Genomic DNA, 17244 nt, shown 5'->3' on the forward strand with positions numbered 1-17244 from the left:
TTTAAAAATACACGCTTTAAGACAGTATCAATTGACAGATGAAGACTTTTCCTAAGCGTTTGATTCCATTGCCAAGACATTCTGACCGCATAAACGTGTGTTAATTGTAACCGGTTTCCCTTCGTAAATACTGTTTACAACCAAACACCTTTATACAAGACATATTTTTATTTAGATTCTCTGTTGTTCTATATAATATATAATCACTGTTTTATAAATATTTTAAATACTTAATTTGATAAATTGATCTAAACTTATTTGACAAGTCCTAATAAAATGAATTAAACTTTCTAATGATTGAAAACACTTGACTATTTAGAGGGGAGGGGATGGCTCCGTTCTCGACTTAGGTAAAAGTTATCTTGGGTGTCTCTTGAACTCGGCGATAAATTTCAAAAATCCAAAGCCTTATATACCCTTTTGGCAGAGATAAGCATGAGAATCTCATGCACAAAAAGGCGGCAACTGCCTAATGTTAGAAGATCCCATACAAAAGTAATCTATACATTGAATAGATATTTAAATTATCCAGTATAGACTAAAAGGGTTTATAGCTTATAGTAAAGTTTAACTCTAGTTTAGTTTTGACACAGCCCTCCTGTGTATTAAATAAAATGCACGAGTACACATGTACACAGGCTTAGAGAACCTTAGTTCAATAACTGGAAACAATTGCAGAATAAGATCTATAATGTATAACAATAGTAGACTCATAATAGAATGTTAATCTAAATAGTAAAGACTAGATTTTAATTCTAAATTATATAAGACTGTAATGTAAAAATCATTCCTGCTACATCAATGAACATATGAGGAAACATAAAAACACCACAAAAAATACACTACACATTTTATGTTCATAATTGTTATTAAAGTGAAATAAATTGTAGAATTCCGCCAAAGCAATTAAATACGTGGTTTAAGGCATCTCATGTTTGTAGTATTAGTGTTTGTCATTTTATCCCATTCGCATCATATAGCATTGTAAATGGTTTCATACATAGGGAGTTTTGTTTTTAATACTGTTCGCTTTCGTATTGTATGTACGATACGTTGATCAGCTTGCAGATGCATTTCAGATGTCGCCGATCTGTTCCTTGTCTGTTGTACTGAAACAATTTATTGAAACACAAGGAAGCATGCTAGGGTTATGTACAATCTTGATGAACAACACTGATGTTTTACATAGTTATTTGACACAATATATGTACAATCATTAAGAATTCAAAACTGGTAGTCTTGGTTCATAATTAGCATGAGACATTGCTACCCATGTTACATTCTACCCAAATCAGACGATACATATTTTTATCATACCACCACATTGATATCTGCTTCATATCCTTTGCCTGATATCTTTTTTTATATCACGGTCAAAAGGAAGTTCATATATAAGTCATGTGTGGAGGCTACTAAGACTTAAGTACAATGTTTTGTTTTATTGTAAAACTGAATCAGATTTATCAAAACAAACAATTTGATACCAATATGTATTACATTTAATCCACAAACAACAACAAAAACAGAAAAAAAGGTATTTTACAAATATTAAGAATGAATAAGTACATGCTGATGACGTCATGTAACAAACGGACTACTTTTTTGACAGGCCTTCATATGCAAACATCAAAGGTCAAAGGTTTGTCAAACGTTCAGCACTTAATATAAACAGACCAAACAAATAAAACAAACAATAAAAAAGCAGTAAAAATAGTAAAAAATAAAATAGTAACACATTACAATAAAAAACCCAGTGTAATATGCATTTAATAATGAAATAATTTTAAATCATAAATTATTATTAAGGTTACATTTGTCGTCTTCTACAGTTTGCCAATTTTGCCACATGAATTGTGTTCGATAAGGCTCGTTAAAAGCTAATTTCTTTTGAAAATAAGGACTTAAACATAAACAAACATATATAAATACAATAAATAAACATTACCGTGTCAGACTTTGTGGATGGAGGTAAGTTTGACATTGTTTGGGACGGTTTAATGGAGGAAGTTGTTATGTCTGAGGAAGACTTTGCCAATCAGTTTGGAATAAATCCGAATGTGTTTAATGAACCATTTGATGAAATCACGAATGCAAATGTCAATTTAAATAAAAGTTATTTAGAATCCCTTACCTGAAACAAAATCAAAAACTGAGAACAGTGAAAACATATCAGACGCCATAGAAATAACAACTGAAGATGTACAAATATTAATTGAAGCCGAAGATAACAAAAACACTATCCGGAAAACACTGGCAGATGTCAGTCCATTTCAAAAATATCTTGCCAAGAAAGGCGAAAACGAAGGCAATCCACAATTTATCAGTCGACCATCTAGATGAATATCTTGTCACATATCTGCTCTCCATTCGCAAGAATGATGATGATGAATACGAGCCTGTCACATTGCGTAGCATCGTGGAAAGCATTGACGGAAACTTCAAAGAGCAAAGTACCCATACTCTATCTTCCTGAAGCAGTGGTCCAGATTTTCCCTATCACGTGACTGCCTGAAAGCAAGGCAGAAAAATCTAAAAATAAAACACAAGGAAAATGTATTTTAATCACTGTTTAATCACGGCAGAAACTTGGTGAAAAAATTGGCGAGATGTTGAAAACTATGGCAATCGAGGCAGGTTTTGAAAAAACAAAAAAACATAAGTAATCATTCTGCTAGAAAACACCTTGTTCAAAAACTAAGGGATTCGCATCCACCGAAATCATGCAAATAACAGGACACAAAAACGTACAGTTCAATAACCAATTACAGTGAAATTTCCGAACAAACATAAAAAAGATGTTCAAACCTTTTGGCAACATGTTCTACTGCAACTCAGTCTGTTTCATGCACTTCTGTCAACACTTCCGAAATGAACATTTCTCTCCCCACCCACCCGGCAGTTTCACAAGCACAGTTTCCTGGCCAAAATCCAATAAATTACATGTTTTTTGGAGCTGTACTTAACTGTGCAGAACCTCAATATCTACGATCAACCACCACAGTAAACCAAACGCGCAGTATATATTCCAAATTCTAATAAAAACATTATTTAATTCTTTACAAGTGTTGACACACTGCGAAGACGTGAGCGACTGCACTGGCCTTGACATGTTACAACGGTTATTAAGTTTTGTCTTTAAAATGTATAATATATGCTTTCATTTTGTGTAATAAAGTATTGCTGCTTAAACTTTTGTTGCAGAATTAAAGAAGAAATAGAAAGAAACAGCGTTATTAAATTACATTAAATGGCGCTACTTTTCGTGTTGAGGAACAATGCTATTTTTAGAAGGATTCATACGCGATAAACGAATGCAGCGGCTCCAGGGCGTAGCGATTATTTTTTCATTATTTCTTGAAAAACGGGGTGAGTGGTGTCAGTGGTATGATAAACAGAAAAACAGGTTATTGCCTGCCTGATCGTTTTGTAATATATCATGCTCGGCACGAATAAAATAACGGCTCGGCAAGCCTCGCCGTTATTTTATTCTAAGCCTCGCCTGATATATTACAAGACGATCAGGCAGTAACCTGTTATTCTCTATATAACTCTGACATGTAGACTTCTAACATTTCGAAGAATCACCACCAAACCAAGGAAAAACAAAACCAAGCACTCACCATAGTTCTATTTCATATCGACCATCTTTTCCATAGCTGTAATCACCACGTTTGCCATTGTCCCAACGCACCTGCATTAGTCATTGAATAAGTAACATATTAAACGATAAATGTATATATAAGACATATCAACAATTAAAGTAGGAAAATGTACACGTTATTTCTTTTACAACATTTCACACAGTTTGGTGTTTGAGCTTACGTGTGCCTTTGGTGAGTTCTTTCGTATAACCACACCTTGGGTGGAAATGGAAATGTCGCTCCATATGGCATCCAGCATTCTAGCATCTCGACCTATACATTCAAAATGAAATATTCTCACAATTATCGCTACTACATGATTTATTCTAGTTATAAAAACCATACTAGGTGTAGAATTATAGAACATGTTATTATTATTTGTACTATGATTTAAAGTTAGTTTTTTTATTACCTGGTTTGACCCGACAGCCTACCGCCATTTTCTGTCCTGGTTTCAGCTCACGTGATTCGTCTGTCACAAGAACTTCATATGCACCCAGTCCATACCAATAATCGGTAGTAATGTTATCAAAATCCCATGTGACCCATACTTTATAATCTATAATTGCATATAAGAAAAACGATGTAGTAGTTTTCGAACTTAAAATTACAAATATAAATGACAAATTAACATTCAAATGCCTCTGCAAACTACAGTAATTATACTGTACCATATCTTACAATATAATAGAAAGTAATATTCTGAAACCGAATAACTTTAAATTTGTAACCGTCTTCTGAGTGACCGACGACGGTTCCACGCCAATCATGGATCTTGGTTATCCCACGTCCAGTCGGGTCCACGGCGCACGCGGGAACCAATGACCGGAAACGCATCATTGTTGCTTTCAGCGTAAACCTTATTCTCAATTTTCTGATTGCTTCGGAATCGTGTCATTGAGACTTCTTTAATGTCTCGAATATCCTCCAAGTGAATTGAAAAGTAACGAATTGTATATATTCATACCATATATAAACACCATAGATCAATGCATTTAAAATTGTTGAAAGACATTTGAAACAATTAAATGAATCGTTTTAGAACTTCACCCGGTATACAACTAAATGCTGATTTATACAATTTATAAGACAGCAACAACAAAAAGCACTATGTAATAAATAACCGGTCATTGTATGGCGAACAATTAGATATGACTTCATGAAAAATACAACAACATTACTATATTTGTATGAAATAATGCATATTTGATGCAAACTCATGTTCTTTTTAAGACATGTTCATAGCAATCATCATGAAAGCGATTTATTCATACTAAAACTAACATTGGTATCCCCGTATGTGTGAAAACCGAAACAATCCTTAATATTTAGCATTAGACTCAAACTTGATATTGTTTAACATTATTTAGTTCAGCAAAAATTCCGGGAAATCAAACATTAAGCAACGCACGATTTGGATATAATAATCTATTTATGCTGTTATGAATGTGATATTTATCTCATCCCTCCCTAGATAGCATAGGAGAACTCCGCATGAAGCTCATTGACGAATCTTCGAAAAGAGATGCTTTTGTCTACAAAAATTAGATCAATGCTCAATCTTACACAAGAGAATCGAAACAAATCGATATTAAATAAAAACATGTATGTTGAATTAAAAGTAACATGCGTAGCTTTTTAAAGTAATTTTGGTTCATGCTTGTATTTGTTTATGCACGTGTTTTGTATACCTGAATGCTAGGCTGTGAATACCCTGACTGTAGAGCTAGAAATGATTGTGCCATCTTCGTCCTATTTTATCTTCGATTTGCTTCAATTTTTGCTCGTCGCTTCCCTCACTTTCAAGATCGTTGACCTCGTCTTGGAGTTCACGTACGCGTACTTCAGTATCTCGAAAATCTATTAAAAGAACTTAATACACTTAATGTTTTTCGATTATTGAACATCATCAGTCGAGCTACATGGACGGAATATCATTAAAATAAACCTGTGAAGTATTTTAATACTTACCAGTTCTTGAGATCTTCGAGTTCTAGGCCACTGCAAAGAACAACAACTGATTTCTGGAGGTTATCGTTGTCTTTTTATTGTATCGATACACACGCCTATACAAAATATTACACCATCTGTTTCACATACTCGAGACAAATGACAAATGTATTTTATATGCGTGTTAGGGAAATGTAATATCAATAAAAGAATAAAAACTGTTTTCATAACATTAATATTACAAAAGAATAAAACGTTTCCCACGTTTCTTTATGTCAGTTCGGATTGAAACATTGCACGTGGTTTTAACGACAGTTTAACATAAAATTTACCTTTACCACAAAATACATTAATTTATTAAGCCCCAACTGTGTAACTGGTTGTTTACACATTCCAAGTGTTCAATGTTCACACTTATCAAATACGACCATTGCATATCTAAAACGACAATATCGAAGAAACATTATACTTATCGGAAGACTAACCACGTGCAGCCCTCTCCACAACCTGTTAATGTGTTAAGTCGATTCAAAATGAACTTCGTTGTATTTTTAATTTCTTTAACATCAGCCAGTTTCTGAATGACCAAAACACAATTAACAGTTTAAGTAATTTTGTTTTATAAAATACGCCCCATGATTTTATTCCTAGTCTTTTTTTAATACATTATACTGCATCTTAATGTTCTTTAAATGACAATTGTTTCAATTCTGAAACACGTAATGGTGTAAACTAAACGTATTTAAACGGAAACACAAACATCCAAATACACTTTAATTAATAATATCTGTATTGATATGTTCAACATAATTCTTATATGAAAAACAGGGTGTAAGTTACTATGTGTAATAACAAATATTTATCTAACCTTAGAGTCCATTTCTCCGTAAACCAATAATGCAATCGAAACAGGAAATTATTATACTAGAAGCTATCGTATTTAACTTTCTTAAAATAGAAAACATGTAAACCCACTCTTTCATGTTTGGTGATGTTTACGACTCATATACGGAAGTTCCGAATTAAAATAATAAAGTATGTTTATACATGTCATTATTATGGTCATATATTTAATTAACACATGTTCTTCTTTTTTGAAATAATTAATACGATAACACATATATTGCAAGTACATGTACCGTACATAAGCTTGATATTCCCCGTATTCGTTAATGGCATCAAGTGGGTTTCTAAAACACATCAGAATGTAGAAAATACATGTTTCCATATTAGCAATATCCTCGGAAACCACACCTGGCAATTATAAGCAGTTTTGTACTTTTAATTTTGTAAACTAGAAATGGAACCTCAATTAAAGCTTTTAACACATGTCTAACACACGCTGTGGAATACGTGTTCTAAGCGATACTTGTGCATAATAAATTTCATTCGCCGTGGATTCAACCTTTACTATTTTTTGCATACTATTTTTTTGTTGTTTTTGTTTGGTTTTCATCAACATAACAAGCATCAAGAGGTGTCGCAATAATATTGTAAAACGACTGCAACTATCTAAACGACCTTGCGAAATCCACATGATACATTCTGATTTTATACTTTTAAATAACTGCATTTCGAACCGTAAATAGTTGAAATTGTATATGTGTACATATGTAAATATGGAATCATATTGATGCCTTATTCATAAAACATAAACTAATTGCTGAATTGATTTAATAATTATATTACCATTATCAGCAAATTGGTTATAACACGAAAAGCTAAAGGTATGTAACTCTGTATATACTAATTTGTTATTGCTGTTCATACTCTAGACCTTGACCATGCGTTGAGTTGAAGCACATAATATGGGCTTTTAAATTAGATAATGAATCTATTGGTTTTATTCAACGTACCTTAATTTTGGACGCACTAAACATAGATTTATTGCGTTATCTTACTGCTAAACTATTTAACGTCGATATAATTATGCCCATTTTCTTAGATTTAAGGAATGCAATATTACGAAAGCCTCGTTCATGATAAATATACTCCGTCCAGATCAATTTTCAGAAAGGATAACTGTGCGTCATTAAAACATTTAAAGCAGTTTCAACGCAAAAATAATACTTTCTAATACATTTCACACGTGAAATTAATTAATCATGTAAAAATGAAATTAGGAAGCAAAGTGTAAAAAGTGTACCTATTTCCAGCCACAATTAAGTAAAATGCGAATACACTGGTTCCATTTCATGATTATTATTTGGTTCAGCTTTAACTATATTTAACGCTTCAAAAAAGTTATTTTAAATCTATTGCTATTTTCGAATTACATGAGTGTCCTTATATAGAAAAACATAGAGAATTCTATACCGGTTTCAACATTTAACGGTAGCGTGTTCACATGCTTTAATACATGTACTAACGAGTATTAACGAAACTATATAACTCGATCTATAGTTACATAGTACATATCTTTTTTAGTATTGACACCATTTAGCTGGTAGCTTTGTGATGCTGGATATTTCATGCCAGATGATAAATGGAGAATCCATGCACCATACACACACGGGAAATAGTTTCTGTAATTTCGTGAACACGTGAATTGAGTCTGTGATACAATTATATAATGAACGCATAGATAGACGTAATAAACATGATTATATTTTGCATACATTATTCTGATAAAATTTCCGTTTAATATAATTGATATTATTGTGTTATGTGTATTATGTGGATATTACAGTAAGAAAATCGTTTTATAACATGTTCAATCTTAATGCAATCCACTGCATAGTTGTGTTATAAATTCGACCTGAAGAAATAAAATCTGACATGAGCTATTCATTTGATAAATATTTATTTAACGAGGCTGCAAGAAAGCTATCATTTAATTTGGTCAAGGTCACAATGTAATTATCACATTATATTAATTATGTTTTGTATAATCTGGAAAAAAAATCCATTTACGTTGATTTCTATGCCATTAGATGCTACTCCCAAATTCCAATACAACGACGACAACATTTTTAACGATAATCTTTGTTATTAATAAACGTTAAGAAGGTGTATTGAAATAAATTGCAGTTATATTTAGTTTATGTCCACAAATAGAACTTTTAAACAAAGTTGCACATTATTTGATAGGAAATAAATACAGCTTACATCGATATGGCAATTAACCAAAGAGAACAGTAAACAACAATCACCTTCAAATATTATTATCGTTAAAACTTTCAAAACCAGGTATTTACTACCCTGTAATTTATTGAAGTATACGCATTTGTATAATTTAAATTGATAACATGAGATACATGGTGAATGGTATTACCGGTGTATTAACATTTAGAACAATATTATTATTCAAAATAACTTGTACATGCCTGCACAATTGTGTCAATCCGGTAGGTGGATGCTTTTTCTACATTTTTCTGTGAAATTTTACATTATTTACTCAGCATACAGTATATGTGTCGTGTTTTTTCAAGCCACTATAAGCGGACCTAGATTTTACAGGAAGTGGGTATTACCGGTGCACTGTGTATTTCACCTCCACAAAATCGTCATAAACAAGTACTGGTCAAAACTTCTATTACATGTATTTTATGTCACACATTCATTTTCACTCATGATATAAATTGTCAAAAGAAGATATGCCAATCTTAAATGCAAAATTTGAAAGTCTAATAAGAAGTATACCATTTTTTTTGAAATATCAAAGATTTAAACATTAAATGAAAATAATTTGATCATTATTAACATGTACAATTTTTTGATTTTTTTTTTCAGTTATGATTCTACAATGGAGGTTAAAGGGTCGCAGTGTGGACATTTGAAATCTGCTCCTCTTCACACACATTTGATTTTGGTGCATTATTTAAGATTCAGCCAGTGTTGGCATTCGGAACACTCAGCCCACTGAACAATTTCTAACACATAGTCCAAATGTAGTGACTCTGGTTGGAATTGTTTGCATATGCAGCAGAGATCATTTTCTTCATGTGCATCGGAGTCTTCATCAGTTGGAATAATCATTGAATTGAGGGTTCTGATGAAGACTGATAATGTTTGGATTTTACTGAGACATTTTGCTCTCCCATCTTAAAATAAAGGAGGGTTGCCAAGAGGTTATATAATAAAAGATCATTTATTCTTTAATTCGGAAAGTAAGAGTTATTGCGGATACTATTCTGGGCAGTATTTTAATGTTTTGATCTAGTGAATTGTTCGTTTACTTCGTAAAATTATATGACAATTATCGTGTTTACAAATGTGTGTATCCCTTATAGGGGTGGCATATGGTAAGAGTTGTTAACACTTTACATGGGTAAGTAGCCAGTGAGATGGATATTGTACCTTCTTATATATGGAAATCTTCGCATAAACAATTGTCTATAATGGTGTTATCCTGCACGTTTGATGTATAGCTATTAGTATCGCCAGTAGAAAGAGATTATCATAATGGAGTTATGTTGACGTTATTTCTGTTTCAAGCGAGAATAATTCGTCATCATTATGGAATTGCGATTTTTCTTGTAGAATACAATGCTAGCAATAACATAACTGTAAACTCCGTCACACACATATAACCGTTACACGTTTTCACAATTATATTCTAGAGTAGTAAATTTAAACATTTTCTTAAGATCGTTGATCACAAAAAAGCCCTGACCGCCTTACTTGTGTTTGTATTTCACTCACCTCGGTTTTGACAAAGTGAATAATCGGGTCAAGAAACACAATCGTACCGGTCAAGTTTTGTGTTTTCTTGGATACATATTACATCAAACGTTTTAGGTTCTATAAAATCCGAAAAATTGGATGTAGATTGTAAGCATCATATATTCAAATACATTTGAAATGTCACTATAACATACATTAATATCTAATTTTTTTTCAGGAGCGGTTATATGAGCGTTCGTAGTTTTAATGAACGGCGGGAGATTAACATGTTCGCAGTGCGTTTAATAGGAAGAACACGGAATATGAAGATATCTTTCACAAAATGCCACATTGCCCGTGTGTCCCTAAACGATAGACGACTGAGTGCGGTCGTTTTTGCTGGTGTTTTTTGTCTTCGGAACGGATGTGTAGAGAGATGAAGACTTTGGAGACATGCTGGCCAGGTAACGTGAACCTTCATCACGTACCCAAGTTGTTGGTTTGCGACGCGCGCGTCCTCGTCCCTATTTTGCTGACGGCGAGCTTTACGGATTAGCGTGTGCTGGTCTTTGGGCCTGCGGTAGGGTTTCCTGTTCTGACCCATTCGATACGCTATCGATGAATTCTGGGACCTGTATGTGATGACCCAGCTCAGGGCATGACTCTCTCATTTTTAATGGGAAAATATTACAATACATTGTCTGAACGCTGCTCTATGCGCGCCTTAACTGCTGTTCCTCTGTGCAGCTTGTGAGAGCAGGCTCGCCGATAGTCGCTGAAACCGCTGTTCTACATTAGGGGGGAACATCGGCGTTTCTGAAGCCGCGGAGCGTGCTGTGCTAATATGGGGGAAAATCGTACTGTTTCTTCATGGATTACCAGCGCAGCAGGCCAAACCAGTTTAACATTCAAAGCGCCGTATTTGTCACGCGCCGCCATGAACTCGGACCACACTTGTTAAAGGGCGTCGCTTATTTCGCGTGGGGTAGTCTCGAGAGATGCCAACGGAGATGACACGTCACAGAATTGCGTTGTCCATTATAGCGTTCACGGCAAGCAAGTCAGTGAATGTAAATAATATGGCTCTACTACGTGAAAGTTGTTTAGAGCAGATATGCATATTCCTGTGCATCAACCATAATTAATAAAAAAAATGTAGCCCGTATTTAGAAACTTCACCTTGTATAAATTCCTCTTCTATACATGTGTGCGTTCTTCTATGGACTCAACATAGACCGACATGCTTCTGTACGGACTAATAATTAATTGGTGCATGCGATTTGTCAAAGAGAAATAAATCTTGCGTGACTGTCCGCCCCATCCAAATAGACGGATTCGAATATGTTCTATTGAACTTTTTTTCCGGATACCGATTTATGTGTGTATGTAACATTAGTTATTGATCATTTGACTTGATATTTGATATTATATTTGCTTATATAAAACGTTTTGATGCAATACTACGGTGAATTTAAACAGCGCTCTCATATCCTAATATTTAAATGATAATGATTGTTTCTTGGCTACGACCCGGCCTTTCTTTCATTGTTTACGTCCTTCTTCTGATCTGTTAACAAAGAATTAGCAATAGAGTTAGTCTTTATGCTATGTTTGTAAGTCCGAATACTTGGTTTCATTGATAATTTATATATTATTTAGTGTTGGTCTTCTGTTTTGGCGGCGAACCTACGTGTAGATGTTATGTCTTTCGATGTTTGTCGCACTTTCGTTAACTGTCGTGATATTTTGGTGCATCGAACGGGACCGTGTTCTCTTTTTATAAGGACACACGCATTTTTTTTACGAAACTTACCCAAATAATTTGAGGTTGTTAAGTGTTTAGCGGCGACGGGTTGGAAAACGCATCATACATTTATATGGAAAAGATAGTAATAAATACTACGATCATATTACAGATTGTTTGGAAGTTTGTTAAAAATGGCTCTGAAGAAAGCTCTGCTTACAATACTGTGTGGAAATCTACGAAAACAATTTAAATATACATTATAATTAACCTCGCAGTGTAAGTACCTTGATGTAGATAAATGCCGATGTGATTAAAATTTCGGATATATATTATAAACGTAGTTCGGAACTCACTGATGTTGGAATATAACGCTAAAAATAAAATGTCCCTATAATTTGATGCTTGAATACAATATATCATACTATATAACATGAACAATACATGTGAACAAATGTATAACAGCCATGTATCTGACATGATGTACACATTGCATTTTACAATACAAAATCAAGCAAATTGTATTTTGCGATTTGGTACTTGTTCATGTGGTTTCGTGCAGGGTAGGGTCAGGGGTGTGGGTGGGAACGGCAAATTTCGCAACTAGAAATGTTGAAACCATGCTACACTGACAACGGCTATCATAATATATCCAAATGTATGCAACTAACTAGGTACGAGTTTTTTTATTTTAAACCATCATAATGACAAATTAGATGAATATGTTGGTGTTTTTAAAGGAACATTTAAATGATGTTTTACAAGTTAAATGTTAAGTAAAATCAGATATTTATTAAAAATGTAATATGTACATATATTGTTTTGGAAATGGTAAAATATAAGCAGACGATATTGAACTTAAAGAAAATAGGCAGAACACTGACACTTTTTTAAAACGCATATAACGAACACAAACACATGCATATAATATAATGTTATGAAATAAAATAAAATGCGCATACCATATGGGAACAGAAAAAAACAACAACATGCAGTGATATAAGCAGAAAACGTATTCAACAAGTAAACAAAGGCAGAATCAATTAAATATTATTGAGTTCCCACATGATTTAAAGATAAGAGACAATCTGGGAAATATCAAAATATTGATTTTAAATAAAACAAATAAAAACAAGACATTATGGAATAACAGTAGTAAGAATTTTATTTTTTATTTATTAAAGCAATAATGTTTTATTATATTTTTTATTTAAATAAAGCAAATGCGTTTCAAATATAATAATAGTTAATAAATTGTTAGTATAAATTATTTAAGATGTGAGAACTTTAAAAACAAAGACATAAATGTTATATTGTTCACCAAAAAGCCGTCCGAAATTATTCGATGTATTCGTTTAAAATTCATACTTTGAGTCATAAATGTTAGTAAGATCAATATATATGCTATTTTTACCATATCAGATTTATCAGATTTGAAGGATTACAACAACGTTTTAAAGTTTTAACAACAATTTCAATCCAATGAATGAAACACGAAACCATTCTGCATTTACTGTCTGTGTTTACATTATCGCGGTTTTGGTCTATGTCAATATTATAAGCGTTTAGCTCATGCGTTTGAATAAGTTCCATCAACGGCTGAAGAGTAAGTCAAACCGGCCTAATATCGAACCAGTACATGTCTTCAAAATAATTATTTTTCGATGTTATATTGCATTTGGGGTAAACATTATACACAACTGACATATGGACACACTGCCTACAAACTTGAAGGATTTTCATGAAACAACGTAGCTTAAATGGTCCTTTTAGACGATGTGAAAGAAAAGGTAAGAGTCATGTACAAATGCTCAATGTCAAGGTCACACTAAAAGGCTCAATATTGGCAGACAACAATTCATGTCTAATTCATAGACTATGCCTTTAGACGGATTTGTAATGAAACTTCCATAAACTATAAAGGATTAGTTATATGATGTACAGAAGACACCATTTACCATATTACCTACATATGATTGCTTTCATATAATTATTCAATATTTGCATTTTATAAGTTTTGCTGTCAAAACAAGCAATAATGAATAGCAATATAGATACCACCATTCTGCTGCATTTGAACAACGCAATAGAACTATGCAATGAACATTTCATAGAGTTATTAAAGAGTAAATTACACTGATTTCGAATGAAACAATAAATATTTAAGAGGCATATCGACGTAGATACGTTTAATGTCTGCCAGAATTATCGTTAAATACATTTTCTTTGAATGATTGATTTAGAAAATAGGTACTGTTTGATAAGAGCGAAGTTGAATACAACTATGAGTTAACATATTCTCATTGACGAGCTTGATTTTACTAGAATTTACTTCAAAACCTCAATCGAGGTTGGTATTGAAAAACAAATTAATTTGTATTTGTCGTCTTACAGTGTAACTAAATACACATATTTGTGGAATGAGGTAATATTTGTTATATCAATGTGTGTCTATAATTAGGGAAATTACCGTCGATATTCCCCTTTAAAAGTAAATATGGCATGCTACAAACATACATCCAATACATTAACGAAAGTCAATCGAGAGCAATTAAAAATGCTGAAAATGATTTCCAATCAATGTTACACATTCTTACGACCGTTTGACCGATCCAAATAAAAACAAAGACTATTTATTCTTCGATGCTTTGTTTTTATTTATGTGTTTATGTCCAGATACACTTACGCCATGTGCACTTGATACGTAAGTTGTCGATTCTGGTGAGCTGAAGTTATGAAATTTAAAGGCTCATATATGTTGTTTTTTCCGCAGAAAGAAACAATCTGAACTAGGAACACACGGAGGCTTTAATTATTTTGGTATTGTCTCACCAGTGCTGTGGCGAGTTTTATTGGCGTTTTTTGAGTTTGTTTGACAGAGAGTTAATATTGTTGTATTTATATTGTACTCACTTTTGATAATGCTAAGTTGAATGTAAAAGCAAACGTTTTTTTTTAAATAAAGAGAAATGACCTTATAAGTTGTATAAATAATTGTTTGCAAACATGCGTACCAAATTTCTATCTCTAATTTGCCGTCCTGGCCATAACTGTATTCTCCTCTTATCCCGCTGTCCCATCGTACCTGAATTGGAAATGGCACATATGCTCATCAAAGTAGACACTTAAGCTTTTCGCTTGCATTATACTTTAAAGACGTGATAGGAATAATCAATGCCTTTAGCGTTCAATGTAGCAAACTCAAGAAACTGCCAGTATATCAGGAATAAAGCATCATATCATTTTCATTATTGTTCTTCTCTAGTTCATTTACAACATAACACCCACTATAAATATATAATGATTCCAACTTCGATCACCGCCTAAGAATGGTCGATGCCAAGCATTGGGGGTTACTTATCGTTAACGACATAAATATTGGAACGAACTCATTTTAAAATTACACAAACCATATGTTATTATTCAATTTGCATTATGTAGAAAACCAATGTTGTAATGCATCTTCTGCGAGCTACACTACTTAAGATAACATAACTTAATGTTTGAAAGTTTACGACAATACGATTGCTGCAAGCCGTTTATCGTATTGAGATACGATGAAAATGTATCACAAAGTTAAAGTTTACAATCGTTTTAACGTACGATACTTTGCATTCAGTTTAATGAAAACACCACACACTTACCCTTGCTTTTGGCGGTTTCATCTTGATAACAACACCTTTGTTCCACGCGTGGACATTTCTAAATTTGCCATCTCGACCTGACGGTGGGTAAACATGTTTATAATATCTTGATATCAATCGTCTAAATATTTGCGCAAACAAACATTGCCATGATGTTATGACATTTAAATGGGCTGCCATTTAAAAAACTGCGCGAATAATCACTATATACACAGGTGACGCCTGCAGCATACACACAATCTAAATTCTATGTTTGTCTATTGAAAGCTGCATACGTGTTTTGTGAGTATTAAACGGTTTGTGGTAAGCAATAGGCAGTATCCACGTCCTTGATTAAGATAATTAAAAACCTTACCTGGTTTTACATGACATCCGACAGCCATAAGCTCTCCAGATTTCAGTTGTCGAACGTCATCAACTACCAGGACATCATAGAACCCCTGCCCGTATCTGTACGTGTAGGTTCTAAACTGGTTTTTGTCCCACTCGACCCAAACCCAACAGTCTGCAAAAACAAAATGTATATTGTAGATGGTATTGTTAAATACAGCACTGATACAAGTCAAAACCAAGCATAACAAACCGCACTCAAACATAGCATAACATTGATTTAACATTATATAAGAATGAACAAATCACAAAACATGTTTCTCAGAAAAACGTACCCTTAGTATTGAAAGCCATACATAAACCGACGCATTGAAACTAAAATGTAAATAGTTTAACCAATATTTAACATAAACATAAAATAAACCATTTTCCCAAAATTATATTTTAATATTTATTGAAACGAATGGATTATACTATTTTTATGGTTTTATCTTTTCATAAAATAAACCATTTTCCTAAATATATATTTTAATATTTCTTGAAACAAATTGACTAGTTTTATTTTCATTGCATACTTTTCCATACAATAAAACGTGAAACGCATGCTTAATATTTAAAATATTATACACGGCAATATTTAGTTCATCAATTTAAGACCAACGGTCGATAATGCAGCAGTGACAATATACACGTGATATACAAACAAGTGAAAATAAAACTTACATAGAGCGAAATCATCAATAGCATTATTATATTTAAAACTCAGCGATATATACAAGTATAACATAATAAGTTTCTAATAAAGCTAATATGTTATGAATTGCAATAAATATTAAAAATAAGTATTTACAAACATATAAGAAAACGTGGGATATGGACAAAATTGTTTCCTGCGTTTTCAAGAATTATGCTCTTACCTTTTCACAATTAAATAAACATTGAGAAACCAATAGTATATTTATGTCGTTACTACCTGAAATAACAGGGCATAGCTTAATACTTCTAATAAGTATGTCATTGAGAAATATAAAAGGTCACTTCCACAGAGAAGAATATAATAGACAAATCATAAACGAACAGTGTTCATATCCAACTGTATACACCTGTTGCGAAAGAACAACTACGAACTATATCATTATTCACGGGTATTGTTTTCAACCAGTTTATGCCTTGAACAGCGAAAGTTTGAGCGTCACTGTTTGAATGCAAACGGTATTTCAACAAGTATCGTTCCATATGTAATACCGTTCAAAGTTTAAAGTCAATGTTGAGGTAAAAAAAAGTCCGTCAGAATGTTTTAAACTTTTACACACGCCTTCATTTGACTGTA

General features: G+C 32.9%; 1 protein-coding gene and 2 long non-coding RNA genes across 5 annotated transcripts; all 3 read right to left on the minus strand.

Annotated features, from left to right (window-relative positions):
- Positions 1-155: 155 nt before the first annotated feature.
- LOC127879119 (uncharacterized) lies at positions 156-5521 on the minus strand. Of its 3 annotated transcripts, XR_008048912.1 has the most exons (7): positions 5333-5521; positions 4373-5176; positions 4054-4200; positions 3823-3914; positions 3621-3691; positions 2806-2917; positions 1488-2508 (listed from the first exon to the last, which is right to left on the minus strand). XR_008048912.1 is itself a non-coding variant. In XM_052425796.1 (6 exons), the coding sequence occupies exons 2-6, from the start codon at positions 4479-4481 to the stop codon at positions 1076-1078; spliced, it is 453 nt and encodes a 150-aa protein (XP_052281756.1). In that variant the 5' UTR covers positions 4482-5176; positions 5333-5519; the 3' UTR covers positions 156-1075. The 3 variants fall into 3 exon arrangements, 2 of the variants coding, with proteins under 2 accessions (XP_052281756.1, XP_052281755.1); XM_052425796.1 differs by lacking the exons at positions 1488-2508; positions 2806-2917 and adding an exon at positions 156-1109 and having other exon boundaries at positions 5333-5519; XM_052425795.1 differs by lacking the exon at positions 2806-2917 and having other exon boundaries at positions 5333-5519.
- A 94-nt stretch (positions 5522-5615) lies between these two features.
- On the minus strand, positions 5616-6528 carry LOC127879124 (uncharacterized). The gene is made up of 3 exons (XR_008048917.1): positions 6460-6528; positions 6077-6168; positions 5616-5642 (listed from the first exon to the last, which is right to left on the minus strand). It is a non-coding gene; the product is annotated as an uncharacterized LOC127879124 (long non-coding RNA).
- An 8403-nt stretch (positions 6529-14931) lies between these two features.
- On the minus strand, positions 14932-16073 carry LOC127879127 (uncharacterized). Its single transcript, XR_008048922.1, has 3 exons — positions 15940-16073; positions 15585-15661; positions 14932-15025 (listed from the first exon to the last, which is right to left on the minus strand). It is a non-coding gene; the product is annotated as an uncharacterized LOC127879127 (long non-coding RNA).
- Positions 16074-17244: the final 1171 nt, after the last annotated feature.

Source organism: Dreissena polymorpha, chromosome 4 (genome assembly GCF_020536995.1).
Source record: "Dreissena polymorpha isolate Duluth1 chromosome 4, UMN_Dpol_1.0, whole genome shotgun sequence".
Lineage (NCBI taxonomy): Eukaryota > Metazoa > Mollusca > Bivalvia > Myida > Dreissenidae > Dreissena > Dreissena polymorpha.

Bases quoted from the DNA above. Each gene is read 5' to 3' on its own strand.
- LOC127879119 (XM_052425795.1), bottom strand. From the start codon at position 4,481: ATGATGCGTTTCCGGTCATTGGTTCCCGCGTGCGCCGTGGACCCGACT. The intron at 3,915-4,053 runs GTAATAAAAAAA...TTGAATGTATAG, and splicing joins AGGCTGTCGGGTCAAACCAG to GTCGAGATGCTAGAATGCTG. The intron at 3,692-3,822 runs GTAAGCTCAAAC...TGACTAATGCAG, and splicing joins AGAACTCACCAAAGGCACAC to GTGCGTTGGGACAATGGCAA.